We start from the raw sequence: 27,589 nt of genomic DNA, 5'->3' as shown, positions 1-27,589 counted from the left end.
CGAAGCGGGATGATGGTGGAAAATAGGGAGCACCGAAGATGAAGAGTGCCTTGACGAGCTTGGGGTAGTACTGGGTCATGCGCCATGCGACGGCAGCGCCCCAGTCATGGCCGCCCAGCACGATCTCTGCTTGACCAAGTTGCTCACACAACGTGGCCAGGTCGTCCGCCGCGCGTTTATATCCGTAATTGGACAAGGCGTGTCGAGGGGAGTCCGTCCGGCCGTATCCCACACAGTCCGGTGCAATGACAGCAAGACCGAGCGAGGTCAAGAACGGAATTTGATACCTCCATCCAAATGAGAGATCGGGGAATCCGTGCACAAGCAGGACAGTTCCTCGCCGAACTACAGACGGAAGAGGTTCGGAATAGAGATAGCCGTAAGTGAGGCCATTAAGAACCGTTGAACGCAGCTGCACTCGAGGATCATTGAAGGGTTTGATCTTCTGAGTAGCCATAGCAAGTTTTGCAGATAGAATAACTTCCTTGATCAACAGGACAGAAAAATGAGGACGTTGGCGTCTTCCACCAGCGCAGATGCCGTACTTTATCAACCTGCGCAATTGAGGTCTCGATTTCTATTTCGTCCTGCCTTCGGATGTTTACTATTCAGAGCCGAGCTCTTTATTTCCTATTCTATCCTTTTGCCGTCCAACAGCTAGATCAAGCCGAGTCTACGGAAATTCACACGTGTTACCATAATTCTTTGTGATTTGGCGTTAAAGGTGCGAATATGCGGGGACGGCAATGCTCGTATTCGTGTTGTGCACACCCTTGCAAGTCAAGGTCTTATGCCAAGATGGGTACAGTCTGAAGATGGGATTAGCCCTCCTCCAGGAACGTGAGGCCCAAAGTCGACCGCGGGGTCCCCGCATCCGAAAGAGCATACTGCAGACTGGACAAAGCCTCGGAAATGTAGTTGACAAACACCCTTCATCGAGCCTACTCTGAGGGTCTAGCGTGGCAGTCATTATATCACCTTTGCAATCTGATCAGACACACTCGCAGATTGCGTCTAACCTCACCATTTGTGGCTGCTGCCATGGCCATTAGGTCGCTTCCTGGCTCGCAGAGAAGACGGTTAAAGCTCTTTGAACACTCTAATTTTATTTTGACACACAGGGTTGAAGGCATTGCGAAGTTTTCAGGTATTCTCTATCTCATTCTGGGTGCGTCTCACTTTCGGAACAGATCCGGTTATTGATAGTTAACCCCAATGCCACCATCCACAATAAGAGACTGTCCAGTAATGTAGCTGGACAGACTACTTGCGAGGAACAGGACAGCACTCGCAACCTCTTCCGGCTGACCGAGACGACCAAGAGGAACCCTGCCGCTTAATTCAGCTCTTTTGTTGTCTTTGCCCAAATCTTCTTGATTCATCGAGGTCTCGATCGTCCCTGGGCAGATGCAATTGAATCGAATGCCATGACTTCCAAGCTCTACGGCCAGGGTTGCGGACATACCGATGATAGCCGCTTTACTTGCTGCGTTGACTCAGGTTTCTTGCACCCAATGTGGCAGCCAATGATGCAATCGAAACAATGCTCCCACCTTTTCCTTGGGCTTTCATCTGCTCACTCGTTGCCTGTGTCAGGGCATACAGAGCCTTAAAGTTGACTGCCAGATGTGTTTCCAATAGCGCCATTGATACTTTGTCATAGCTCTGGAAGACACAAATTCCAGCATTGTTGACCAAGACATTGATTTCACCAAACGACTCAACGGCTTTGCTGACGATCTTGTGAGCAGCGCCGTCGCTGAGGAGATCCTCGCCTATGGCGACAGCCTTCGAACCGTTACCCAGCTCATTGATTTCTTCTTGGAGAGTTTGGACGTCCGTCTGTGTTTGAGTGGTGCCGAGGTGATGAAGGACCAAATCAGCGCCTTGAGAGGCACAGGTGAAGGCAATCAAGCGCCCTATCCCTGAGGAACTGCCTGTGATTACCACAACTTTCCCTTGCAGGAGTCCGACCATTTTCTCGTCGTCGTGAAGTCAGGCTATTATTGCCTGGATTTCGGCACACGGTCATCAGATGCAACACACCTTTCTTGACCAGCGGAAGGATAGGACACTGATTATCTTGCCCGCTCTGCCAAGAATGACGGCTATTTGGCCTAAGAAGTGGTCGAGCCATGGATCCGCAACCTTCTTGAAGTCTTATAGCCTGTAGGCTATAAAGATTATTTCAATCTTGGATATAGGCAACACTTAGCTCTGAGGAGCCTTGCCTCAGACCTCAATAACCTGCCACCATTGGAGAGTTCTTCCTATTCCTCCATTACAGTCTCATCATTTCCACCATGTCTACGAGAGCAGCAATGCTCGCCCAGCATTTCGGAAAGCACCCTCGACTAGCGCTACCGACCTCGCAAATATTGAGTTCGGACACGATGGAGAGCCAGTCGTGTAAGCCTCGAGACCAATCCAGCTCCCAGGACAAACAACAAGCCCAAGTCATTGCACTGAGGTTCTATGATAAAGAAACTGTCAAAGTGGATCGAATATCAGCATTGTAAGTGATTTTCACGTCAGCAGATGAGAGCGCATGGACAGTAGCCTTACGAGTGGCAGAACATGTCAAGCCGATGAAGTTCGCATCCAAATAGCATACTGCGGAATTTGCGGCTCTGATATACATGAGTACCAGCATGGGCCTCATGTGGCCCCTGCTCAAGGCTCCAAGCACCCATACTCCGGCGTCCAACTTCCGGTGATCCTTGGGCACGAAATGTCGGGCACTATCGTGGAAATAGGTTCAAAAGTTTCCGGTCTTCAAGTCGGACAGAGAGTCGCTGTCAACCCGTCACTGGATGACCGGTCGTACGACGGAAATCTGTGTCCGTCTTGCCAGCGTGGCCAGATCAACATCTGCAAACGATGGGGCACATACGGCTACAATGCTCCGAGCGGAGGGTTTGCCACTGAAGCTGTGGTCAAGTCGTTCAACTGCTTTCCCATACCCGATAATGTCCCGTTGAGTGTTGGCGCTTTGGCGGAACCTCTTGCTGTCGCCTGGCACATGATAAGAGTGTCGGAGTTCAAGAGAGGCCAGACAGCACTTATACTAGGGGCTGGACCAATTGGGATAGCCATTTTGCTTGGTTTGAAGAGTATGGGAGCGAGCGTGGTGATTGTAACTGAAATAGCCGACGGCAGGGCTCGACAGGCTGCTACGTTCGGAGCCGATATTGTCATCAACCCTTTGAAGCCGCAATCAGGCGACAGCAAAAGAGGAGACGCGGTGACAGAGGCTGTGTCGTCGCTGACAAAAGACGGGGTTGATGTCGCTTTCGATGCCAGTGGCCTACAATCCACTCTAGATGCTGCATTGGCGTCGACAAGGCCCGGGGGGACCATTTGCAATGTGGCAATCCGTCATGGGCCGGTGAAAGTGGATCTGAATGAGTTGATCTATCGAGAAAAACGCATTGTTGGCGGAATTTGTTATACCACACAAGATTTCAAGGATGTCATCGCTGCAATGGGACAAGGTGAGATTCCGTTTGAAGCAATGATAACTTCAATCGTTCCATTAGAGGATGCTCATGTCGGAGGAATTCTCGAACTGATCAAGAACAAGTCCAACCACCTCAAGATTTTGATATCGCCACAGTCCTAATCATTATGCATGACTTCTAGACACATGTTCCTATAGAACTACATGAATACTTGTCATGACAACTTTCTTGAATCTTGAGTAGTAATATTAATTTGACGTGTTCCTACCTGCGCATTTCTAAGCCGCTCTGTCCTCTTGTTTGATATCAATAAGCTTCTATGTTGATTGGAGCAAAGCTCGCTCTAGTAACTCCACTCAATTACCTATGATGGCACCAGGTCTCACCTGCACTAGAAGGCGGCGCTGTCAGAAAGAGGCTATAAAAAGTTCCCTTGACCCTTAATCTCCACCCAGACTACTATCCAAGGTAGGACGAGCTAATGCCCTTCAAAACGCCGTAGCTTAAACGTACGAAACTGCTAGAGACCATTGCATTTAGCTCAAACTCATTTCATCTAGCACGCGAGCCCTGGGGCATCGGCCATGAATGGACCCTTTCCACATATATATTTCTTACTTTGACCGCCTGAAGACCATTCGCGCGTAAAGTTGCTGTAATCATTTTCTCCAGAAGAACGAACAAGGTACCACGTCGGACCTACTACATTTGCCGCCTCAAATAAAAAGAGAATCGTTTCAGTGTGCTGTTCTTCTTGCTATCTACTGTGAGATCGGGCTATCTAGAAGCAGTTGCCCTCTGAGAGACATGGAACAGTCCAATATGTACCTTCAAACACTTTTCGGCCTGCGTGGAAAGACCGCACTGGTAACTGGGGGTACACGAGGTATCGGAGCGGCGTTGGCGGTTGGACTGTAAGTCAAATAGGATGAGCACACTCTCTGGGCCTGAGTTATACCGTGGCGGCCTTACTGACGGTAATGATATATTGGAACAGTGCTTCGGCCGGTGCCGATATCATCCTCTTGCAACGCGATGTTGATAAGGGAAGGGCTGTGTGCGATGAAATCGCGGCCCTTGGTCGGAAATGCACAGTCTACCGCTGTGACCTTGGCAAGCGCGAGGACGTGCTCAGCATTATTCCTCTGGTGACCAGAGACAACCCCGAGGTAGACATTCTGGTGAACTGTGCAGCTATCTCATGCCGCTCGAGCAGCCACGAGATGCCCGATGATAAATGGGACGATATCCTCCAAGTGAATGTAACGACCATTTTCCAGCTATGTCGTGCCATGGCTCGGCACTGGCTCCAGGCCAATGCTCAGGGCGCTCATTCGGACAAGAAGAAGATCATTAATCTTGCATCCATTCTCACGTTCTCCGGAGGTGTCAATGTTGCCGCGTACACTACCTCGAAGGGCGCTGTCGGCCAGCTCACCAAAGCGTTGAATAACGAATGGATGGGCAGCGGTATTTGCGTCAATGCCATCGCCCCAGGGTACATCCAGACGGACATGACGCAAGGATATACGAGTGAACGAATACGCATGCTGCTAGAACGGACCCCAGCAGGCCGATGGGGTTTGCCGGCCGACATTGTCGGTGGCGTCATTTACCTAGCAAGCAAGGCAAGGTTAGGCAGATCCCGCACAAATATTTCAATCATTTCAGCAACCCCAATGAGACTCACAAATCGCTAACGTGTGTATAGTGACTTTGTCGGTGGAGAGATTCACCTCGTAGATGGTGGCTTCACAGCGCGGTGAAGATCCAGCCCGTGTCCATGCAGAGAATGAGAGCTCTTATATGATGGATATGGGTAGCGAATGCATGGATACGGTGCAAATGAGAAAATGGAGGCCTTAGGTAGAAGGTTCAAGGACATTGCAGAGGAATGAGGGAATGTAAATATAGAGGTAGTGCTGTTTTGTTGATCACCAGTGCAGCATCTCATGCAACGCACCTTCTAAATCAGTACTCCCAGTCTCGTGGCATTTCAGATTACTCCTTTGGTCGAAATCGTTAGAGCTGATGATCTAGGATATGAGTACAACTATATAAACTATGTGAGTAGAAGCCTTGATACTCGGAGGCTAACAGTTTCTTCGGCGATTGTATGTATACAAAACATCACTCAGTCTCAGTGACAGTAAGTCGAGTCTGCTCTTCGAGCGACGCTACCTTTGTCGAGAAGACATTCATGAAACCTTCATACCTTCACGATATAGGCAGGCACATAGCAACCGAGTCGTTTTCAATGCCAGTCCTTGTCGCATTTTGGCATATGTGCCATTACTTTATTGGCCGAAGTGAAGACCTGTAGTTCAGGCGTTGTCAAGCGAGTAGCACACCAAGCCGTCAAAGCAGCTTTCATGTAAGTTAGCATAATCTCACCGGCTATTCCAGCCATCACAATAGGATGTGACGGGCTGTTGCAAACTGTTGAAACGAAAACGCTTGTATCTTCGAAGGATACGACTTAGGTTGCCCATAAGAATTACATAAGAACTCTTCTTGTCATGCAGAACCTTAATTCATCAGGTTATCAGCAGCTTCAGACTGTCCGTGGGGACGTTCTCTCATTCCTCGCCTATATGCTAATGTAAGGCTTTATCCGAGGGAGATTCTTGTTGCCTCTTTTCCGCAAGGCCGAATGCGGCAACGACTAGGGCGTCTTCTCTTAAAATCCGCAAAGTGAAAACTTTGACAGACGCAACAGGCACAGTCAGGTCTCCCTTGCACCATAGTACGCACTGTGCTGCCACTCTACACAACCTTGAGGACACACGTATTCCTTTCCCATAAGAGATCAAATTGTTACGGACCAAGGCATCGAAGATCCTCTGGGATAAGGGCCTTGTGATGAACCATTCCAGGGCTCTGTCACTTTCTAGTGTCCTCAACTAGATATAATGTAAGTATTGGGGATTAAAAATAGTCCAGACTCCCGAGGAGAACAATGCGGACGGCCCTCGGTTTTAGTAAAGCCTTCTGCTCTCACCTGTGTAGGTGACTACTTGAAATCATCATAAGATCCGTCAAGCTGAAATAAAATACCAAGAGAGCACTAGAGCACAAGGCTGGCCGGGAGCTATCGAAGGTCGAATCTCTTGCTATATTCTTGAGAGAAATGAGCTCCTAGACGTCTGCTCAGAGTGTTCGACAATCTTATGAGATCCATAAGAATTTTTAGGATGTCACGCCGCACGATCAACAGGAGCCCACTAAAAATCTATGTGTATAGAAATCAGAGCCTGAAAGTTGGGTTGAAACGCCCAAAAGAAAAACGATCCGATTAGCATTTAGAACACTCTGAAGTATATTACCTAAAGAACCCTCTGAATTGGGAAATCAGGCTTAATCGTCGACACTCCAAGGGGTGTCAGCAGTTCTGATGTAAGGTGCCAATGCGAAGGTGTCTTTAGGCTCTTGATGCTGGGCTCTGACAGTTCCATCACCGAGATAGGCAAATCGGCGGCGACCGGCCCAGTAAGTATACTCGAAATCTTCCCATCGAGGGTCTTCATTCAGGACTTTGATATAGTGAATCGTCTGTTGGCTTAGCGTATGCTAATCAATGGAACACGAACAAGGGCGTAACTCACTGGTCCTGGCCAGACCCACACTTTCCCATTGTTCTTGAACCATGAGTTGCAAGAATCGGTCCAAGCTGTCTTTCCGTTACTGTGAAATAGGTCCATGTGGTACAGATAGTCATCGCAGGCTTCCTGTTTCACCGTCATAGACTTGATGCCGTGTTTCTGCATTTTGATGAAGCATTTGATGAAGTGTTCGCATGCCGTTTCAAGCTGGTTGCAACCCCGGCACGGTCAGTATCTTGGTTCACCCAGGGATTCATAGACCGCGATAGCCGTTGATCGTGAGACAGATAAAATAGGACGACTTACTGATGGTAGAATGGAACCACTGGATTTTCACGGTCAGCGATCCATGCAAGTGTCTCACAAATAGGACAAACTTACTTCGAGTATGTGCCTCCAGGGCCAATGCACATGAAGTAATTAGGGAACTCGGGTGCAAAAAGACCCATATACAGACTGTACACATAGGTTACTCGAGGTCTTGTACAAGCTCACTGAGGGAGTCATATCATCGTACTTTGGCTGAACAGACCACAGTTCCTGAGCATTTTCACCTCGGTCGTTGATAAGAGCGAATGCTGGCTTATACGGGACGTCAAACTGCAAATGTATAAGGTAAGGATTAACTATCCCCAAAGAAAGAGCAAGAAACTTACCCCAGTCGCACACACCAGGATGTCGATTTTGTGGCTCACGCCGGAATCGTCCACAATGGCATCCGACGTTATATGTGAGCATCCTTGGAAGATGCATTCGACATTTGGCTGCGTCAAAGCTTCCAGATATCCATCCCCAGGCGTCAGTCGGCGACACCCCGGCAGCCATTTTGGTATCAGTCGCTCTTTCAGTGACTCATGGCCAGGTCCAATGCGTCGAATCATCTCTTCTCGCATATTCTGCAGTGCTTCTTCTTGAAGTTTAGATCCTCGGGTGTACAATTCGAAACCAAGGTTGATCTCCGACTCAATTCGGCGCCGCAGGAAAAGTAAAGAGTCAGGATCGTGCTTGAAGTTAGCTTTCTCTTCTTCGGAGAAGTAGTATTGTCGGTGGGCCTTGTCGCTATCTCCATGTTTGACGTCCTTCAGAACACTGTTCGCGAATGGAGGACTGATCCACGTGGGTGATCGCATGATAAGCTTGAGCTGCTTCGCCACTTTTTGCAGGACCGGGACAATTTGTATTGCTGTGGAGCCGGTGCCGATAATGCCTACGACCTTGTTAGAGAAGTCGACAGATTCGTCCCATCGGGCTGAATGCATGAGTGGCCCTTGGAATGCATGAAGACCTTCGATCTTGGGCCGCTTCCATTTGTTCAAGTTCCCAGTCGCATTTACCAGGGCATGCGCCCACTCTGTTCGTTCTTCCCCTGTCTCCGGATTTCGAACTCGGATAGTATAAGTGCCGTCTTTTGCGTTCCAAGTTGCAGACTTGACTTCGCTATTTAACGCCATGTAACCTTTAAGGTTGTGCTTCTCGACGAAAGTTCTGAAATACTGCAAGATTGGGCCGGCATATGCGAAATAAGAATCCCATTCCGGATTTTGGTCCCAGCTATAGGTATAGATATGCGCAGGAATGTCGCAGGCGCATCCTGGGTACTTGTTCTCGTACCAAGTCCCTCCGAAGTCGTCGTTTTTCTCGTAGAGTGTCAAGTCCCAGGTTCCCGGTTGCATCTGTCTCTCCATTTTATAGGCAAGGGCAATGCCTGATGCACCTGCCCCAATACATGCTATTCGCAATCTTTTTCTCTGAGAGTGCCATTGCTGTGGGAGACTGTAGTCGTCTGATGGACTCCAAGTGGTTGGATAAGGCACATTCTGAGCCTTCTCCTGCTCGCTGGGGGTACGGGCTGGCATCGGCGTACTGATAGATCCCATATCTCCAAACGTGGTAAGGCCAGAACGTTGGGTCGAGCTGAATATGTGAGAAGCAATCTGACCACCCGGTTTGATGGATTATTCTACTGCAAGAGAAATTTTGGTAGTGTAGCGCAGCTTTATGCAGTGAAAGGGAAGCCTCCGGACCAACGTTATACCCTTTCGTCTTCTATACTATGGTTACGCAGTAAATGGTTCCCATATAAGCGGAAACTTCAGAAAAACAGACTGTATATGCCTGACGATCTCTGTGTTTGGCCCCATACACTTTGCAGGGGAAAGGATTCAGGACCATAGCGACTACGACGAGCGAGACAGAGAAATTCTTACATCACCTGAGACGAGACCTTCCGAGGGCCTATTTGGTAGTGGCTGTTATGATTAAGCTAAGCAAAGCAGGTGAAGTTTGGTGGCCGGTTTGCTCTACTGGTCCGTCCCATGTATTCTTCGCAAGACTGGGATAGAAAATTATCCCCAAGAACACCCGCGATCTACCCGACACTTTTCCGGCTTGGTTGCTAATTTAATGCTTATAGCCGTAAGGGCTGACTTCCCTGTAGATCAATGAGCCTTCAAGATCCGTCTTCGTTCGCCCTTAGCTTTGGCAATTTACTTTTCAAAGTCTTCAATCCAAGACTGCGGGCCTCCAGGAAAACTTTAACCCCGCATGCGAGACCCTGGGGGCCCGCAGAGGTTGGGCCTAGGTTGGGAGCTTTGATGGTTATAAAGCCCACCTCCGCAGCGTATTATAGCCGCCACCCAGACGGTATTGCCTCCCACAACAGATTCAGGTTGTCCACCCCAAGAAACGAAAGCACCATGAACAGAGTTCGAGCAGGGAAAGCATGCATTCACTGCCACCAGAGAAGGGTGAAGTGTGACGCGTGGCAAAATGGAGTTCCATGTAGCCGCTGCCAGCTCAAGGGCTTTCCAGATTGTGCCCTGATCAAAACTCGTCGAGGGACTTGGGATCGGCGCCAGCGTCAGGATTTGGCCGCTGTGCCAACTTCTGAAACTCTAGAAGGACAGACTAGCACGCAGACAGAGTGTGCCCTTCCGCCTGAGGGCGAAGGACCGGCCGTCGATTCTCACTCACAATCAAATCTGGAAAGCAACCAAACCTTCTCATCGAATGGAAATCAACCCCTGCAGGAAGGTTGGAGCCCGAGTATTCCTACTGAGCCTCAGGAACAAAGAGACGGAACCCCTAGTGTTGCATCAGCTGACTCGACCAAACCGCCATGTGATGACGGACCAGAACATATCTCCTGGGCTCGGGTGTTCGACCAGTTCGAAGCGTCGAAAATATCAACTCATCCAATTCTAAGCGGCTCCGAAATCACCTACCTAGGTGAAGCTTTCCCCTTAATTCAAATCCTCGACTCAGCCCTGAAGACCGGCAGAGTCCCAGTCCATTATGCCATCCCGAACGATGGAAGCACGCAGCGCCCGGGAAGGGGCCTGCAGCCAGAAGAATTGTCCTTCTGCCAAGCCAAAACAGCACTTGATACACCAGAACGTGCGCCGCTTGATGCGTTGGTGTCTTCGTTCATGGAGCTTGTCTACCCCATGTATCCCGTCGTCCTTGGTGGCGATTTCATGCGGCGATATCGGGAGGGTACAATATCACTGCTCCTTCTGCACGCGGTCTGTTTTGCGTCGGCTACGTACTGTCCGATGGTCACCATTTTTCAAGCCGGGTATTCTGACAGGAAATCCGCGCGCATGGCTTACTACAAGAAGGCAGAAGTGCTATACAACATTGGATATGAAAGAAACAGGGTGGTCCTCGTCCAGGCTACTATCTTGCTAACATTCGTTACTGGAGAACCCAACTCTCAGCACATGTATTACGATTGGTTGAGTGCTGCAGTCACCAATGCTGAGATGCTTGGCCTTCATCGATCGACAGCAGCTTCCAAGATATCTCCTAGAGAGCGGAGCCTTCTAAAACGTCTGTGGTGGGTTCTTGTGGTACGCGATGCCTTTTGTGCCGCGTGTATGGGCCGTACACTCCGAGCAGATCTTACGCAGTCTGACGTGGAGATGCTCAGCCACGAGGACTTTGGCAGCGATTGAGATCCCGGTTCTGATGATACCCATGATCTTGGGGAAGAGGCTATTCTGTATCAACTCCAGGTATCCAGATATGCTATAATTCTAGCTGCGGTTGTGAGAGCACGGTTCCCGACGGCAACGGGAAGTGTTGTCTCAACTCCAACGTGGTCGACCTTTCAACAAAGGCAGAAAGAATGGCGGCGAGGAATTCCCGTATTGCTTGACTGGTCTCTTCAGCAACCGATCAAGAATCGCTTTTCGGCAGCTCTTTCCATGTACTACGATCAACTTACGATCCTCATTCACCTGCAACGGACGGGCAGCCCCGGGCTCGATGAATTAGATCTGGAAACCGACGCTCTACCCGACACGTTAGAATCGCCCCGGCACGACGATTGCGTCTTATACACCGCCGCGCAACAGCTTACTACGATGATAACAGCCCTTGTGCCCAATCAACTCCTCTTTGTGCTACCTCATGATACGTACATGTCCATTTTTGCCGCCCAGGTGGTGTTTCTGCTTCGAATCATCCGAATCCGTCGACATCACCGGTATCCAGCTGCAAAGGACGCGGAAATTGCAGCCCGTGCTCAGCTTATGACTTGTCAAACTATCATGCACTTGATACTGGATATATGGGATTCTGCAGCGTGGACAACGCGTCTGTTCAACCGTCTACTGGCAAATATCTCAGCTGCTTCAGCGGCAACTCCAGCACGACATCTCCAAGCTGCAAACAATCACGAGGAATCCTGTTCTGCAGATACACTTGAGAATTCACATACTATGCATCAGGGCGGCGACCTTAACACTACTCATACGAACCTGGACTTCAGCACGATCACAGACGTGCAATGTGTGGACCTTCCGCAAGGAGACGTTGGATTGGAACACCCCTCGTACCTATTTCAAGACTCTTTCTATGATATGTGGTTTAAGGAGGACGACTTTCCCGGCTTGTTTACAGGCTGAGATTCTCTTTACTGGATTTCGATCAGTTCTTAGAATCCCCCAATAAACTGCGCTCGAGCACAACTTTTGGTGCTTGGGTCACCATAGTCCTGGGAAGGACCTGCTATTTATCGTGCTCCAAATATCTCGTCCCGCCTTGCCTCCGAACCTCGTCCATGAGCTCCATAACCCTCAAGGTTTCTGAATGAGGCATAATTTGGCTCTCTTTCCTTCCCTCCAATATATCCAGGGCTGTATTATCGGCTTCGAAGACGAATCCCCGACCGTAAGCGGGAAATTCATACCTTTTCTCAGGTATCTTTCTCAGAGGGGCTTCATTAGGATCACCATCGACTCGTTCGTAGACGGTAAAGGATAGAGGGAGAGGCGGGATAGGTCCTTCGACTTCAATGTAACCGTTCGTCCCGTGTATGCGGACTATCACCTCAGTATCGCCACCATTATTTCCCAACGCGTTGGAGCTGACAACACCTTGCCGACCAGTCGATGGATAGAGGACGATCGCTGTAGTTAATACATCAACACCCCACTTTTGAGTTTGTGCGGCCACTATCTTTGGTGTCTCAGGTGCTTCGGGCAGCCCTGCATCGAGGGTCAACATAGCCCACGTTAGAGAATACACGCCTTGATCAAGCCAGGTCCCGGCCCCTAGACTGGGATTTCTGTGGCGAGAAGATTCAGGCAGGTTCGGAATGTTCAAGTCCAAGCTGAAGTCGCAGGAGCTCCGGTAAACGTCGCCAATGACTTTCTCTTCAAAGAGCAGCTTTCTCAATGTTGCCACCAAAGGGCGGTGTCTCGTCCACATTGCTTCTGCAACATAAATCCCTTTCTCTCGAGCGGCGTCGAAGACCTCTTTTGCCTCCGGTGCATTTATAGCAAAGGGTTTCTCGCACAGGACGTTCTTTCCTGCTGCAATAGCATCGAGGCATTGTTGCCTGTGAAAGGAATGAGGAGTCCCAATATACACCACATCAACCTCCTTATCCTCGTACACCTTCGTGTACGAGTCGTAAAGTGTCGGTTTCTCTTTCGGGCAATACTTCTCAATGAATGCATTGCCTTTTTCGAGAGAAGAAGATCCGATGGCGTGAACGATATGCTTGACCTTTGCATCTGGGCGCTCAAGGAGAATGTCTTCAACGAACCAAGAAGATATCAACCCAGTGGCTACCTCTTCTTAGTAATGGTTCAAATGGAGACATGGATTACCTACCAATGATGCCCCAGCGAATAGTTGGCAAGTCCCCCATTGAAAATACTTTGATCACGAGGACACCGCAGGATCTCCAGGAGAGTCTCTCTTTATGACAGATTTTATATCGGTTCACTGGGCATTGCACCTCACATACCTCGGGGGCCGTCACCAAGGGCACTCAAGGTCAAGATCATGCAGAGCCAGATAAATCCTTGTATTTGGGTTGGCTTAGCCATTTCCCCCTAATCCACGCTTATAGCCGCTCTGGGGCTCATGTACCCTTCACCGCATGAGTTGATCTTGGATGGACCATAAAAAGACCTAGAGGAGAGAAGGTTCCTTGCGAATACCTTCAGGTCGACTTGAATATCTGCAATATTTCACCGGGCTCGAGCCGGCTCGCAACACATTTCTTCTAAAACTATGAAGGCTATCGTAGTCAGTTCCTATGTAGAGGTACTTCAGGAGAATCCCAGACGCTGATTTTGAAGAATCAAGGGCTGATCTGGCGTTCGCAGGGTCCCTCCGACCTCACCGTCAGCGATGTATCAGATCCTGTGCCAGCAGAGAATCAATACCTCATCCGAATCTATTCGACGGCTACAAACTTCTTTGACGTCCTTCAGGCACGTGGAAAATACCAAACGCAACCACCATTCCCTTGGGTAGCCGGGTTCGAATTCGCTGGTGTCATAGAAAAAGCCCCTTCAGCATTGCCAGCCCCCAGGTTTCAAATCGGAGACAGAGTGTTTGGCGGTCGACAGGGTGCTTATGCCACCAAGATCGCCGTGAGTGAAGAGTCTCTGAGCTTGATACCAGATGGGTGGAGTTTCTCCCAAGCTGCCAGTCTTTTCACGACTGCACCAACCAGTTATGCAGCCTTGGTCAATCGAGCTGGATGCCAGGCGGGCGACTGGGTCTTGATTCACGCAGCGGCCGGGGGAGTTGGACTCGCCGCTGTGCAGATTGCCAAAGGCCTGGGCACAAATGTCATCGCGTTAGCTGATACCTCTCGGAAGTTGGAGATTGTCAAAGAATTCGGTGCCGACTTTGCCGTCAGGTACGAAGACGACTGGCCAAGTGTTGTGAAGAAGATTACTCCGAACGAGCGTGGAGTGGACATCGTGTTCGACCCTATTGGGCTAATTGACAAAAGCACCAAGTGCATTGCATGGAAGGGCAGATTGATAGTCATCGGCTTCGCTGGCGGGACCATCGAGAAGGTGGCCATGAACAAGGTGCTATTGAAGAATATCGCCATCATGGGTCTCTGGTGGGGTAGATACGCCGTTGAGGAGCCAGAAACAGTTCGATCTGTTTGGGACAGCCTATATGGTTTGATCATGCAAGGCAAATACAGAGGCATTGCTTGCACAGACAGGCGCTTTGTTGGGCTCGAAGAAGTACCCAAGGCCCTGCTCTCGCTTGGGGGAGATCAGATCTGGGGCAAACTCGTTGTCGACTTGCCTCAACTTGAACTTGCTAAAATATAGATCGACTGACCGTTAATCCGAAGAGACGGAATTAGTAGATAGTCTCGATTCCATGCACTGCACATTACGCAGGACCTACACAAGTCGAATCTTGCTCCCCAAAGCAATTTTACAAAAACAACAACGGTTCACATGGTCAGCGGAGGACGATACTGGACTTGTGTCTACAACAGAGCTCCAGTCTGCGACAGAAGATGGCTAGACTCTCTCTTACTCAGTTCTAGACTGCTCGATTGTTAGCTACGCGTGATGTTAGATGTCAATGCCAAGGGTGCAAGACTACGCTAATTCAGTGAGTATCATATTAGCTTTCGGATGTACAATGGGTGCTTATCGTTTATAAGCGCATCTTTATAGCCTCTAGGTGGAGACATCTACTTCCCTACGCTACTCTTACCAATCCAACGAAGTGGTGATAAGGTTAACCGCGGGGCGTTAGCCAGCTATCATTGAAACAGCCTATATGCCAGAGTGGTCGATCTGAATGGCCCACAGATATGTAAGTATTGCTCTTCCCCACGATGTCTCCCCAGTCTTCTCCCCCAGGCTTCTTTCCAGGCTCCTTCCCCCACACTTCTTGGCATCGAATATTCACAATCCGAGTATTGTACTTCACCCTTTGGCTAAAGCGTTGGTGCGCTTACTGAAAGTTGTCCCCCGAGGTTGGTGATTGGAAGACGTGGCGACAATGAGATCCTATGACTGGTTTCGGGCTGGTCGTCCATCGCAGCTAGCAATCACCTATACCTGTTTGACTGCTTTCATTCTGTAAGATCGACTGCTGATTCCTTTATGGCCTTTCCTAACTGTTGATAGTTTCGGATACGATCAAGGAGTTTTCGGCAGCCTTGTCACCAATCCCGACTTCCTTGACGTTATCGGCAATCCCAGCTCGGGCTATCTTGGCATCATAGTGTCCTGCTACAACATCGGCTGCTTCCTCGGCTGCGCACTGAACTTCTACATTGGCCCTAAATGGGGAAGACGCGATGTTATTCTGCTCGCCATGATGCTCATTTCTGCAGGCGCGGTGCTTCAATGCTCCAAATATGGCGTAAAGCGGAGTATCCCAATACATCGTTTGTACGGAGACTAACACATGCTGAATAGGTACCGCAACTTATGGTTGGCCGGATCATAACAGGGTTTGGTGTTGGCATCGACACATCGACAATACCGATGTAGTAAGTGGCATATATACCTGGTCTCCTTAACATATATTGAGACATATATTAGTCAGTCTGAGCTGTGCAAGCGAGAATATCGGGGTCGTCTTGTTACAACTGAAGTGGGTCGTCCCTTTCAACGATGAGGTATATTACATTCATTAATAAAGCACTGTTACAATAGGTCGTATTCGTCGCCATCGGGATTATTATCGCATACTTCTTCGATTATGGCCTGACCTTCGCCGGAGGTCCCTTGGCCTGGCGCCTACCAATAGCTTGTCAAATTGTCATTGCACTCAGCGTGTCGATACTCGTATTCGGCCTGCCCGAAACCCCTCGATATCTCATTCAAAAGGATCGAACCGACGAAGCCATTGCTGTGATGGCAAAGGTCTGGGGTTTGTCTCCTCAAGAACCGCGGATCGCGGCCGAGATAGAAGACATTGTGAAAATTAGGCAATTGCAACACTCGCAACCGTTCCGATGGTCGAAGATTTTGCATAAAGACCCCCTTCAGACAAGATGGCGACTATTCCTTGCAGTACTACTGCTTTTCATGAACCAGGTCAGTACTCCAAATCCGGACCCTTCACATAATTTAATGGTAGCTGACCGTGGACTAGTGGACGGGCGTCAATGTTATCGTTTTCTATGCTCCTACAGTCCTCCAAACAAATGTTGGCCTTTCAAGGGCCGCGGCGAACGTTGCTGGGGGCTGCATCAACATTGGCAACCTCCTTGGTGCTATGATTCCAGCCACATCCCTAGACCGCATTGGCCGCCGCAAACCAATGTTGATAGGCCTCTTTGGTCAAGGCATCTTTATGATGCTATTTGCGGTCATGTTATCATTTCAGGGCACAGATAAGCAGGCCCCCACCTCCAAGGCTGCGATTGCCTTTCTCCTCCTGGTATGGACTATCTCTGATCTCTGAGGATAAGACTGACCCCATTCGTGATAGTACATGATCTTCTTTGGGGCAAGCTTGTCAAGCATTCCATGGTGCTATGCCACTGAACTCCTACCTCTAAGCGTCCGTGCTCAAGGCACAGCGATTGCAGTCTTTGGAAACTGGGCTTGGGTATTTTTCCTTGACGATCGGCTGCGTGATTGTAACTTATGAAGTGCACAGGTGTTCATTATTGTGATGGTAACCCCCACAATGGTACAAAACCTCAACTGGAAGTGCTACTTTATCTTCATGGCCTTTGTGAGTAACCCCCTTGTTTGGCAAAATCTATATCCCCATTGCTGAGTCTGGGCAGAGCTTTGCTTTCATTCCTATGATATACTTCTGGTATCCCGAAACTAAGGGCCTCAGCCTTGAGGAAATCGACTTTCTATTCTTGAAGGAGAGCGAAGTTCCACTTCCAACCACACTTCAAGAAATACAGCTATCCCAAAAAGGTACGGATGCCGAGATCGCTCACGAGCATTTAGAAGGCATAGACCAGGATCAAAGCAAGAAAACGGCTGTTTGAACCTGCTCCTCTAGCCTCACTGCCTGTTGTCTGTCTGGACGTGATGATGTGGAAAGGAGACAGCTTTGTTTATCCGATACTGGCTATGGCAGGGACAGAACAATCGGTCTTCAGCCACCTCGGATAATTTGGGTTGGAGGCAATGGGAGGTTACGAGCGCAGGACTTCAAAATCTGACAGCTCCGATGTAAAAGTGAAAGGTGATCAAAACTTGGCAGGTGAGATCTAAACGTGTGTGCGATAGAGTCAGATGGTTTGACACAAACCGCCCACGTGGAGAGGAAAATAGACAGAAGGCTGCCTCACCATACGAGGTTGATATTTTTAACGAACGAGCTTCTCAGAAGACCGCCTTGCTCCCGCTGCACCATGTATACAGCGTTGCATGCGACTGATTGACGTGCTGTGCTCTAAGTGGATGATTGTCTGTCAGCCTGACTATATGTCTACCCTGGAAAGCGATGCTGTTGAGATCTGTAATTGTCAATTGCCGGACGCTGCGTTGCCAAATGCCTGCCCTGGGATGAGTTAAGCCAACCACGTGCAGAGAGGCGAAATCGAAGTCAGCCTTGGCCATGGAGGTGGGCTGGTACGCCAATTATGTATGGAGAAAGATAACTAGGCCTGCAAGAAGTTAGCTTTCAGCTCTAAGCAAAGACCGGGAGACGTCTCCCCCGCGTGTGGGAATGGAGCTTTGCGCTTTTAGGCTCATTCTGCGAATAGTCGACGGATGAACTTTCTTTCCTGATGGGTTGTCTAGCAGCATTTGACAGAGCTAAGGGAGGCTTACAGGGTGCTGAGAGGTTCCCACTGTGTCCAGGCACAATAGTGTAGCCTATAGTCAATCGTCCAACCATGGCACTTTTGAGTGCCTCTCGACACCCATGTTGATTCGCCTCGCGAGGCAGAATTCCATCACGTATTCGGGTTTGCGATAGGAAGCAATTACAATTGGTCAATTTTTGAAGATGTCAACAGTTGACCTTTCTACACACGAAGCGAACTTCTGTTGAACACATAAACGGGAGCGCCGACGAACTTCCCACCTCCGCCACAGTCAAAGTTTTCTATCAAAATACTGGCCACCACAGACTCATACGGCTGCTAGCACCGACCTTTTCACCATGGATCGTCTGACGTCTTGGGCCTCCTCGATGATTGTCTTGTTCTTCATTGTCTCTCTGAAGCAAGTCCGTGCTGGTCCGGCCACATATTGCAAACCAATTCCATCTTCGTCGAATTGGCCTGCTCAGTCGGCATGGCAAGAGTTGAACATGACTGTGTCTGGCAAACTTTTTGTGGATATTCCTCCTGGATCAGTCTGCCATCCAGAAAACATATTATTCGACAATACCACTTGCGCATTGGTCCTTTCTCAATGGACGAACTCGAGCTTCCATGCTAACAACCCCATCTCGATTGACTACAATGACGATGGATGTCTGCCGTCGCCTTTGGCACCTTGCACACTGTCTGCTTATCCATCGTTTGTGGTGCATGCCACCAAAGCCTCCGATGTACAGGCAGCGGTGGATTTTGCCGCCAATACAGGAGTAAGGTTGATAGTCAAAGGGACTGGCCATGATCTCCTCTCGAGGTAAGAGCAGAGACCATGCACAAACATCACAATCCTGACTGGATTAGATCCTCTGGTGGACAGTCCTTGTCGATATGGACACACAACATTGTGGGAATCTCAGTGAACACTAGTGACACTCGGGCTCTCCCGTATGGTGGAGTTGGTTCAGTCAAAATCGCGGCTGGATCAAGGATGGCAGAAGTTTACCAGGCGGTCGCAAAATATAATCTCACAGTTATTGCAGGTGGTGACATGTCAGTCGGTATTGGTGGATGGGTCCTAGGGGGTGGCCATTCTCCCATAAGCTCTACATATGGACTCGGAGCCGATCAAGTCCTCGAGATGGAGGTGGTGACTCCGGACGGCAAATTTCTCACTATCAACGAGAAATCATACCCCGATTTGTTCTGGGCTATGCGAGGGGTGAGCTAGTGCACTTATCAACAGATCTACAGAGAAGGTATACTGACCAGACTATCAGGGCGGGGGCTCGACCTTTGGCGTTCTCATCAGCGTGACCATGAAGGTCTACCCAACCCTTCCTGGCAGCCTTACGATATTTACTGCCAACACCACTTCCAACAGCGACACGTTTTGGTCGATTTCGACATATTTTACATCGCAAGTGCCCAGCCTCTCGGACCAAGGTGCTAACGGCTACCACTATTTTATCCCATATGCTCCGCCAAACCCTCCGGACCAAGCAGGCATTATTATCGGAGGTTACTTCTTCCCTAACAAAACTCCTGCCCAGGTCAACGCCATCATGGATCCTGTCATCACCAAGATCAATACAACGAACTGGGGCGACAAAGTGTTCGTTGCGAATGAAACCATCCCAGTTCCGGATTTTAATAAATTTTGGATGACGAATCAGCCTGAGGCTGTTGGGCCATCAGAGCGGCTAGGTTCTCGCCTCCTGACACGTGGTGCTCTTACTGGTAACCAAACAGAGCTGGAGAATGCACTGCGTACAGCCTCAAATGGTACCTGGACCCTCCTCAACCATCTGGTTGCGGGCAAAGGAGTGCGAGATGCCAAAATCCCCGGTGGGAACAACTCAGTATGTCCCGCGTGGCGAAACAATACCTACATTCATTTCGGTAAGTACACAATGGTCTTTCACCCCTCTTGGATACAGTGTTGACTCCAGTCCTCCTTCAAGTTACCTACCGAACTTGGACACCCTTGAACCAAACCGAAAAGACATCTGTAACAAACGAGCTACGCAACAGCGCCGTTGAAGCCCTGCGCATCCTCGATCCTTACACGGGTGCTTATGTTAATGAAGCCGACCCAACTGAGCCTAACTGGCAAACCACCTTCTGGGGCTCGAACTACCCGCGGCTCTTGGCTCTCAAGAAAAAGTACGACCCCGAAGGCATATTCTGGTGTAAACCCTGTGTGGGCAATGAGCTCTGGAACGTCACAGGCAGTTCTGCGACCCAAGATGGTATTGGCGAGGATGGCGGCATCATCTGTAAAGCCCAATGAAGTAAAAGAGTGAACAGGCATCCGAAGCCCAACACTCTTCTGCATGGTTCTCTCCGAAACGACCGGGATGCCTTGGCGATTCTAGCTAGCACTTTATCGGGCAAAAGTCCCTGTCGCCTCTGACCACTTCTCCCAGAAAATAACGCCCAATTCACCCACGAGAATCGGATCAGGAGTACTCAGATCTGAGGTGCCGCCTATCAATGACGACGGTAATGAGTAATTGTGCAGATCCGACGAGTGCCCAAGCACCCAAGCAAAGCGTTTGGGCGGCCATCAAAGGTGATGTCGTCGGTGGCTGGCCTTCACCCCGCTTCGCGCCTCGTCGAAGAACTATCGTTTAGGTAAAAGTATTGGCAAGCTTGCGGGGTTGGAGCCCTGCCAATCGCTCATCGGCGCTGCGTATAAGAAACTAGTTTAGGTAGGACTTCTCCCACCGGCGCAGAGATATCAGGACGCGACTAGTTAGCAATGCATTGTTGCTACCGTGTTCCACAAGCTGGAGCAGTGTCTCACGATGAACAAGAGAACCCGCGTTACACGTGCGTGTGACAACTGTCGGCGAAGGAAATCCAAATGTGACGGCAGTCAACCCTGTGCCCACTGTAGTGTGGAGGGCCATGGTAAGAATGTTGAACTCCACTTGCAGTATTTGACTTGTTTAACGGAGGGAATTGATAGAGTGCACGTATGAGGAACCATCGAGCAGATGGAAACGACCGCCAGGATCTCGTTTCGAAGACCTTCAAATAAGGTCTCAGAGACTAGAGAATCTTTTCCGATTTCTGTTTCCCAATCTTGATATAGATGATCCAAACATCTATCTCACAACACACAGTCGACTCCTGGACGGTAGCAGTCGTGCTCAGCTCATACAAGGCAGTGCGCGACTGACTCCGTCAGAACCACCGATGCGGAGTACCGACTTCGAGGATGATGATTTGCTCGAGACAATCCTCACCGCCGCAGGGCGGTTGTGCCTCGATGACCAAGGGGGATGGGACTATCATGGCCATTCTTCAGGCCCGGCCTTTCTGCAAGGTCTCAGAAAGCGGTTTTTGGACAAAGGTGCCACGAATGGGGACGATGCCACAATATTAAGTCCTCTCCAGAGCGTCCCGTGGTCCCCCAGAAGCCCTCCCCCGCCTCCTGAACCAAGAATCGCTCCACCACTGCCGCCAAAGGAGCTGGCACAGAAGCTCGTGGAGTGTGCGCTTGGCTCTGGATGTGCGGTACTATCCTTCATCCACCGGCCGACCTTCAGCCAGCTTCTCGACACATTCTATGAAACGGATCCCGAAAACTATGGCATCCAAGAAGCCCGGGTTCGTGCTTTTTTATACTCGGTTTTCGCTTTAGGCTGGCTCTTTCTGAGAACCAAGTCCGTGGACTTGAGATCTAACATTTCAATGCGCGAAGGGTATGTTCCTTGACAGAGACCCTCATGTCGATCTTGCTACTTACCTGTAAAGGACAAAATATTTTGTGGCTGCCCGAAGTTTGATTGATATCTCTGACTGCCGCGAGCTCATGTCAATTCAAGCACTTTTGTGTATGATATATTTCTTACACTGTACAGGAAATATGTCTGTGTGTCATTCTTATATCGCGGCGACGGTAGCAGCTTCGCTTCAAATAGGCCTACACAGGTCTTTACCCGGCGCGTTTTCGATGCGGTCGAGCAGGAGACCCGCAAGCGTGTCTTTTGGACCGTGCGAAACATGGAAGCGTACATCTGTGCCATTCTGGGCCTGCCAACAGCGATTAAGGAAGATGATGTCGACCAGGAGCTGCCTCTAGAGGTTGATGACGCATGCATTGCTAGGTATGGGATTTCGGTATGCCCAGCAAAACACCTCCCACCTACAGTTGCCATAAATGCACATACCAGACTCATGCAGATCTTCGCGAAGATCCTACGATACGTCTATCCTGTGCATCATAGTGGCCATGGCCATGGCCTTGCCGACCAACCCGGTGAATACCGAGTGAAGTACAAAAGAATGTGTGAGGTAGAACATGAATTGCAGCTCTGGTCGGCAAATCTGCCCTTGGAGCTCTCGAACGACAACGACAATACACCGAATCCTCTGAGGTAAGCCCGTGAATTTACCACCTCTTACACATTGCCCTCTGGCTGGTTACCCATTTAATAGTCAGTACTAAACTATCGGATGCTGGCATTTAGATTCCAGAGAGCCCTACTTTTCATCGCCTATGCACACACACGACTGATCCTCTACCGGCCATTTTTGCTGAGTGTCTCTCACTACACAATGAAAAATCAATCCGATACACGCGCCCACACCTATGTAATGGCGTGCTTAGATGCCAGCCGCGACGTAATCATCGGTATGAGGAATATGAGGGAGAGGGATATTCTCAGCGGCCCTTTCTTCTTTACATCATATTCGACATTCTTTGCGGCCATTTCCTTGATCTCTTATGCTTGGGAACGAACCCAAGGCGAAGACATCCAAGCGGTCCTTAGATATGCTGAGATTGGCCGGGATATTTTGTCTCTATTGGGTCAGCGAAGTGTAGCTGCCGCAAGATGCAGCAAAGCGCTAGAGGTAGGAATAACTCAGACTCTCATGTGCATTCTTCTTGTGACTAAATCGCAGCAGGCACTATTCGGCCTCCTCAATAAGAGGCTGAGCGAGACCAATGAAGTCGCAGTAACTGCAAGACCACACGCAGAGCCGACACTCATGCACAGGGGTCCAGAATCGGTGACGGGAACATTTACCCACAACCCTTCTTTCACGCCCGGGCTCAAGGACGTCTCTGGTATGGGACAATCAGGATCTGAACACCGCCCAAAGACTCTCAGCGATAAGCAATGTGTACCAAGCACGAGTTTCCATTCGCACGAAGCGGGTCCAGTAATCCCTGAAACACACTTTCCGCTCGGGAAAAGATCCAATTGTGAGGCCCCTGAAGTATTGCCCCCCTCTTACATGGACTCTGGCATACTCACCGCCCCCGAGAGCAATTTCCAACACCATCCGTCTCGGATGCCGCCAACATCCTCCTTTATGAGGGAACAAACGAAGCCACACTTCTGCCCTCGCCCGGCTTCCCACTTGGAGGACGGCAACGAGGTCCCTGAGGAATGCGAGTTCACCGTCGGGGCAGGACCCTCTCTAAATCCGGCTACTTGGCCCTCTTTCGACCTCAGTAGAGTCGAAACGCGTAACTGGGGGCAGGTACCATTCAACGGTCTTCCCGGACATCCGCCCACGGATTCATTTCTGGCGCAAATTGGACCAAACTCGGCAATGCAAGAAAGCGTTGTCGACCAGGCGCAAGGATTCGGCGACATGGGAGCGCCATGGTAAGGAAGACATCGACTCCGGCCGAATTTTAAGGCAAAGCCAACAGGTTACCGATCCACCTTGCATTAAAAGGGTTGTGTATGAACTTTCAGTGTATGGGCGCAGCAACGGTATGAAATGGGAACGGCGCAGGAGGCTACGATTCCCAGAACCTTTGGTGAGTAGCTCGCACAAGTCAGCCATCCACCAAGTAGATCGCCCATACCAGCTAACCGTAGAGCAGGTTCGCTTCTCCGTTCAAGCGCAAATAATGCAAGAGAACCGGATACCCTTAAAATCCAGGTTTGCTATCGTTTCCGGAGGATATCAGGTTGAATGCAGTGACTCTCGGCGGATGCACTAAGGCTCCACTGAGTAGACAAAAGCAAAGCCATGCAATACGAGGTCATCACGCGCTCGGGGGAATATTCAGCTGTCGTCTGATACAACGTAAGTCCTGGACTCTAGACAAGGCTTCTTGGTATTCCAGAATGACGACTTCCGTTTGTTCCGTGAACAGGTGCCCTGCAGATAGCCAGGCGGGGGAGTCTCCTTCTCCACAGCCATATTAGAGCCACCAGCCCTTTCAACCTAACCCAAAGCATTGCATCTGGAGCTCGAGGAGAGGATGTGCCGCGGAAAGCCTGTGCCGATCTAGTTGGTGCTTATTTGTGAACATCCTCGAAAATATGGGCTGTCGAATCAAAGCGCGACGAGACGCCAGACCCCAAATGGCTTGCAGCGCAGAACTAACATGTATATCACCAGCCCATTCTGTCCGAAACTTCCATGCAATGTCCCAAACGCAGCCGGTGCAGCTCCATGCCTGCACTTGTCAGGGGAATTCTCGAAAATTCCACAAGCCTGTGAGAGCTGATTTTGCCGTCTGGGATTCCTCGTAGGCATGGAGGTAATCTTTATCAATGGACTCACCCTTCCTACAGGCAAGGAAGCCTACTTCCTCGGTGATGCGGGTGTTGATGGCTATATCTCTGTGGCTGACTCAACAAATCCCGAATTCGACACAGTCAAGCTCACTCTGGAGGGTCGGTTGAGCTCCTTCGCGCTGCTTTGCGCTACTTACAGAGCCAGGTCTTTTGGTTACTACCATTCGATGCCTAGATTGGTATGCGGATACCCTCATCCAGCGAGCACAAAAGGTATTTTACATCTACTCATGAGACTTCCGCGCTAATCTCCATCATAGCTCCTACAGTTGCACGACGTCAAGAGAGCGACGGACTTCATTGGATTTGAAGATCAAAGAAAGAGCACCGCAAAGTGCTTCTTCCACTTCGACGTACCCAAGTGCCTACAGTCCGAACTCCTGGGGCAGAATCGTGGGTTTCTTCGCGATCTTCCCCCTTCTCTCCCTCAGTTTGAGGTTGGACAAAGGCATCCTGTGCTGCAGCCACGGCGCCAGGGGCAATGCGACGTCACTTACACTCTCCGTGTTCAGGCTCTCATGCAAGACAAAGTGGTGACAAGCTGGAGCCGCTCCATTCAGATCATCCCTGCCCTGGATGTTTCACCGCCCTTTTGCGTCACAGACTTTGCCGGCGAGTATTTACTGGAAAGGTCCCGACGCCGGAGACGATGGCTTCCAGGAGGACGTACCACTGGAGACTTGCGAATTGAAGCCTGTCAACCTCCGCCCGTAATTCTGAGTCAACTCACAGGCGATACGGTCCTTTCAACCACATTAAGTTTGACGCAGGGAGATCGGTCGACAGGGAATGTCCGCGAAGAGTCCAGAACCCCGGCCCAAGGTCGGTGCAGGGCATCTTTGATGTTCTCGACGTTTATATCCAGCGACCCGAGAGAGAGTGCTCCGACACTGAAAGACCTCTCGTCTCCCGGCGCACTATGTCGAAACTTCGGAGTCTACGCCACGGTCGAGGTCCCGGTGCAGTTCTCAAAATGGACCAAAACCTCTGCCACCCTCCAGGGTAAGCACGTCGCAGCACAACTTTGACCCTCATTTTTCTACTAACCCTCACAGGAGACAATCATAACCTAGAGTTGGAGCACCAGTGGAAAGCAGATGCCCATGTGACCCTCAACTTTGGAAAGCTGAAGTATCCAGTCCCAAGCTTCGAGTCCTCCTTGGTTTCGCGCCGGTACAGAGTTGATCTTCGCGTCCGAATAGCGGCACCATACCGCTGCACGCTCCGCCTGGCTCTACCGATTCAGATCCTCTACCGCACAGACAGCGGTCAGAGTCCCAGAAGGTTCCGCGAAATCGATTGCCCTCCATACGTCGCATAGGTGGTCGTTACGTATTCATGATGTCTGCAGCAGTTGGCATGGGAATCTTAAACTTCCCCGCGGACGAGCGATTTTTCTCTCGGTTTGAGGCCAAGGTCGTAATTGACTTGTGATCTGGGGGCGTTCTGGCAGTGGCTGCGATTTCTAGTCTAGCATGGGTCCACTCAACTCTCCTCGAAGAAAGGTAGAAAATGAGCATGAGTACTAGCCAACGCCAGTGAAAAGCCGGGGTAGAGATACCGCGGAAATGGGGCACATTTCGAGACGTAAAAAGAGAGTTCCCAAGTCTCGTGTAAGTCGCAGGTTTCAGGACCATTTGGCGCGAAATTACATAACGCCTACACAACCTTTGAAATCTATTTGGTAAACGATACGCTTCGGGCGCGTTGGCTAATCTACCAGCATTTGTCAACCCTGATAAATGCGCCTCCATTACGATCAGCCAGCATGGTCTGGTATACTCATACTTCCTCGGAAGTCCGGAGATGTAAGAGCTCGTTGGTCGAGGGGGCTACTTCCGCGGACGTTCTTCGGCATGTCCTCGACTGCAGGGATCGAGGAGTGAAGACTTCTGAGCATGCACTGAACTTGTTGGCAACAGACAGGGCGGCAAGCGACGCTCCTATGTGTACAAAGAGTGAGAAGTGACAGGGCCGCCCTTGATGTCGTGTGTGCCGTGCCAGTGGAGCAGATCACTACAGGCTTCTGCGACACTAGTAAGACCTCTGGAACGAGGAGTGATTCCCATCCTCGCCGAAGCACATTTAGCATAGGACTGCTGTCAGTGACGATTCCCAGCACTTTCACTCAAAGTGGATTGAACCAAGACTGGTCGAGCCCCTGGCCTAGGCCAAATGGCTCTTGCTTACCTGTGCCTCCAATATCGCTTTCGAGTGCTGGCAACTTACTTGACCTGGCGGAGTAGCAAGTAGAAGATCAAATGTATATGTTTGATGGCACCCTGATGACTTTCTGGACCACATCGAATCGATCTGCCCTCCACTTCCCGATGGACCTTCTTTGGCGTCGCTGATGTGGCACTGGCGCGACAGTCTTCGGACTGACAAGACTCTTTCATGGAAGTCCTTGCTTTCTTGGTTATCTTCCAGCTGATGGGCAGCGCACCAAGGCGTGTGTCCCACAGCTCTCTGCGTCAGTGCTTGCAGGAACAAAGCAAAAAGGTCGACCCCGAAATTGTTGAAACGTTAAGGCATTTCGAGCAAAGGCCTCGCCGCTTTTATTTGATGCCCTTCCCGATGCCAAGACTACTATTCTAACCCCTGAGAGATCTCGCTGCTTGGAAAAACTAGAACTCGTTCAGAACCGCGCCGGCTGAACCAGTAACACCCTCAACCACCCTCCTTATGAAAGGTAATCGAGATAAGTATCGGCGTGAAGAGGCTCTATATTGGAGCTACAATGAGCCCAAGACCTCCAGGCTCTTGGTGACGTTGGGTGCATAGGGACGGAGTAACCGCAGAGCAACCTCCTCCAGCGGCCTGGAGTCCGACGAGAATACCCTAGACGAGTACGGGCAGACCCCTTTTGTCACGGGCAGCAGGAATGGGGCATGAATCAACGGTAAAAGCGCTGATGGACGGGCTCGATGTGGATGTGAA

The 27,589-nt window shown here is 50.1% G+C and overlaps 7 protein-coding genes across 7 annotated transcripts; 5 read left to right on the top strand and 2 right to left on the bottom strand.

Moving 5' to 3' along the window:
- Positions 1–1,479: 1,479 nt before the first annotated feature.
- Positions 1,480–1,977, bottom strand: PV07_04114 (uncharacterized protein; the record flags this gene model as incomplete). Its single annotated transcript, XM_016390898.1, has 1 exon — positions 1,480–1,977. One exon carries the CDS (start codon positions 1,975–1,977, stop codon positions 1,480–1,482), a length of 498 nt encoding a protein of 165 aa, XP_016252800.1.
- Positions 1,978–2,303: 326 nt separating this feature from the next.
- PV07_04113 (uncharacterized protein) lies at positions 2,304–3,622 on the top strand (the record flags this gene model as incomplete). Its single annotated transcript, XM_016390897.1, has 2 exons — positions 2,304–2,515; positions 2,575–3,622. 2 exons carry the CDS (start codon positions 2,304–2,306, stop codon positions 3,620–3,622), a joined length of 1,260 nt encoding a protein of 419 aa, XP_016252799.1.
- Positions 3,623–4,268: 646 nt separating this feature from the next.
- PV07_04112 (uncharacterized protein) lies at positions 4,269–5,227 on the top strand (the record flags this gene model as incomplete). The annotated part of the gene is made up of 3 exons (XM_016390896.1): positions 4,269–4,375; positions 4,459–5,094; positions 5,173–5,227. The coding sequence occupies 3 exons, from the start codon at positions 4,269–4,271 to the stop codon at positions 5,225–5,227; spliced, it is 798 nt and encodes a 265-aa protein (XP_016252798.1).
- A 1,591-nt stretch (positions 5,228–6,818) lies between these two features.
- Positions 6,819–8,919, bottom strand: PV07_04111 (uncharacterized protein; the record flags this gene model as incomplete). Its single annotated transcript, XM_016390895.1, has 6 exons — positions 6,819–7,013; positions 7,067–7,270; positions 7,370–7,388; positions 7,445–7,519; positions 7,581–7,663; positions 7,720–8,919. 6 exons carry the CDS (start codon positions 8,917–8,919, stop codon positions 6,819–6,821), a joined length of 1,776 nt encoding a protein of 591 aa, XP_016252797.1.
- Positions 8,920–9,759: 840 nt separating this feature from the next.
- PV07_04110 (uncharacterized protein) lies at positions 9,760–11,019 on the top strand (the record flags this gene model as incomplete). Its single annotated transcript, XM_016390894.1, has 1 exon — positions 9,760–11,019. One exon carries the CDS (start codon positions 9,760–9,762, stop codon positions 11,017–11,019), a length of 1,260 nt encoding a protein of 419 aa, XP_016252796.1.
- A 252-nt stretch (positions 11,020–11,271) lies between these two features.
- Positions 11,272–11,973, top strand: PV07_04109 (uncharacterized protein; the record flags this gene model as incomplete). The annotated part of the gene is made up of 1 exon (XM_016390893.1): positions 11,272–11,973. The coding sequence occupies one exon, from the start codon at positions 11,272–11,274 to the stop codon at positions 11,971–11,973; it is 702 nt and encodes a 233-aa protein (XP_016252795.1).
- A 6,463-nt stretch (positions 11,974–18,436) lies between these two features.
- On the top strand, positions 18,437–25,970 carry PV07_04108 (uncharacterized protein; the record flags this gene model as incomplete). The annotated part of the gene is made up of 12 exons (XM_016390892.1): positions 18,437–18,909; positions 18,957–19,314; positions 19,373–19,994; positions 20,057–20,344; positions 21,289–21,805; positions 21,965–22,480; positions 22,574–22,958; positions 23,013–23,175; positions 24,647–24,748; positions 24,795–24,862; positions 24,910–25,651; positions 25,705–25,970. 12 exons carry the CDS (start codon positions 18,437–18,439, stop codon positions 25,968–25,970), a joined length of 4,500 nt encoding a protein of 1,499 aa, XP_016252794.1.
- Positions 25,971–27,589: the final 1,619 nt, after the last annotated feature.

Source organism: Cladophialophora immunda (genome assembly GCF_000835495.1).
Source record: "Cladophialophora immunda strain CBS 83496 unplaced genomic scaffold supercont1.2, whole genome shotgun sequence".
Taxonomy (NCBI): Eukaryota; Fungi; Ascomycota; class Eurotiomycetes; order Chaetothyriales; family Herpotrichiellaceae; genus Cladophialophora; species Cladophialophora immunda.
This window is presented reverse-complemented; position numbering and strand designations above follow the sequence as displayed.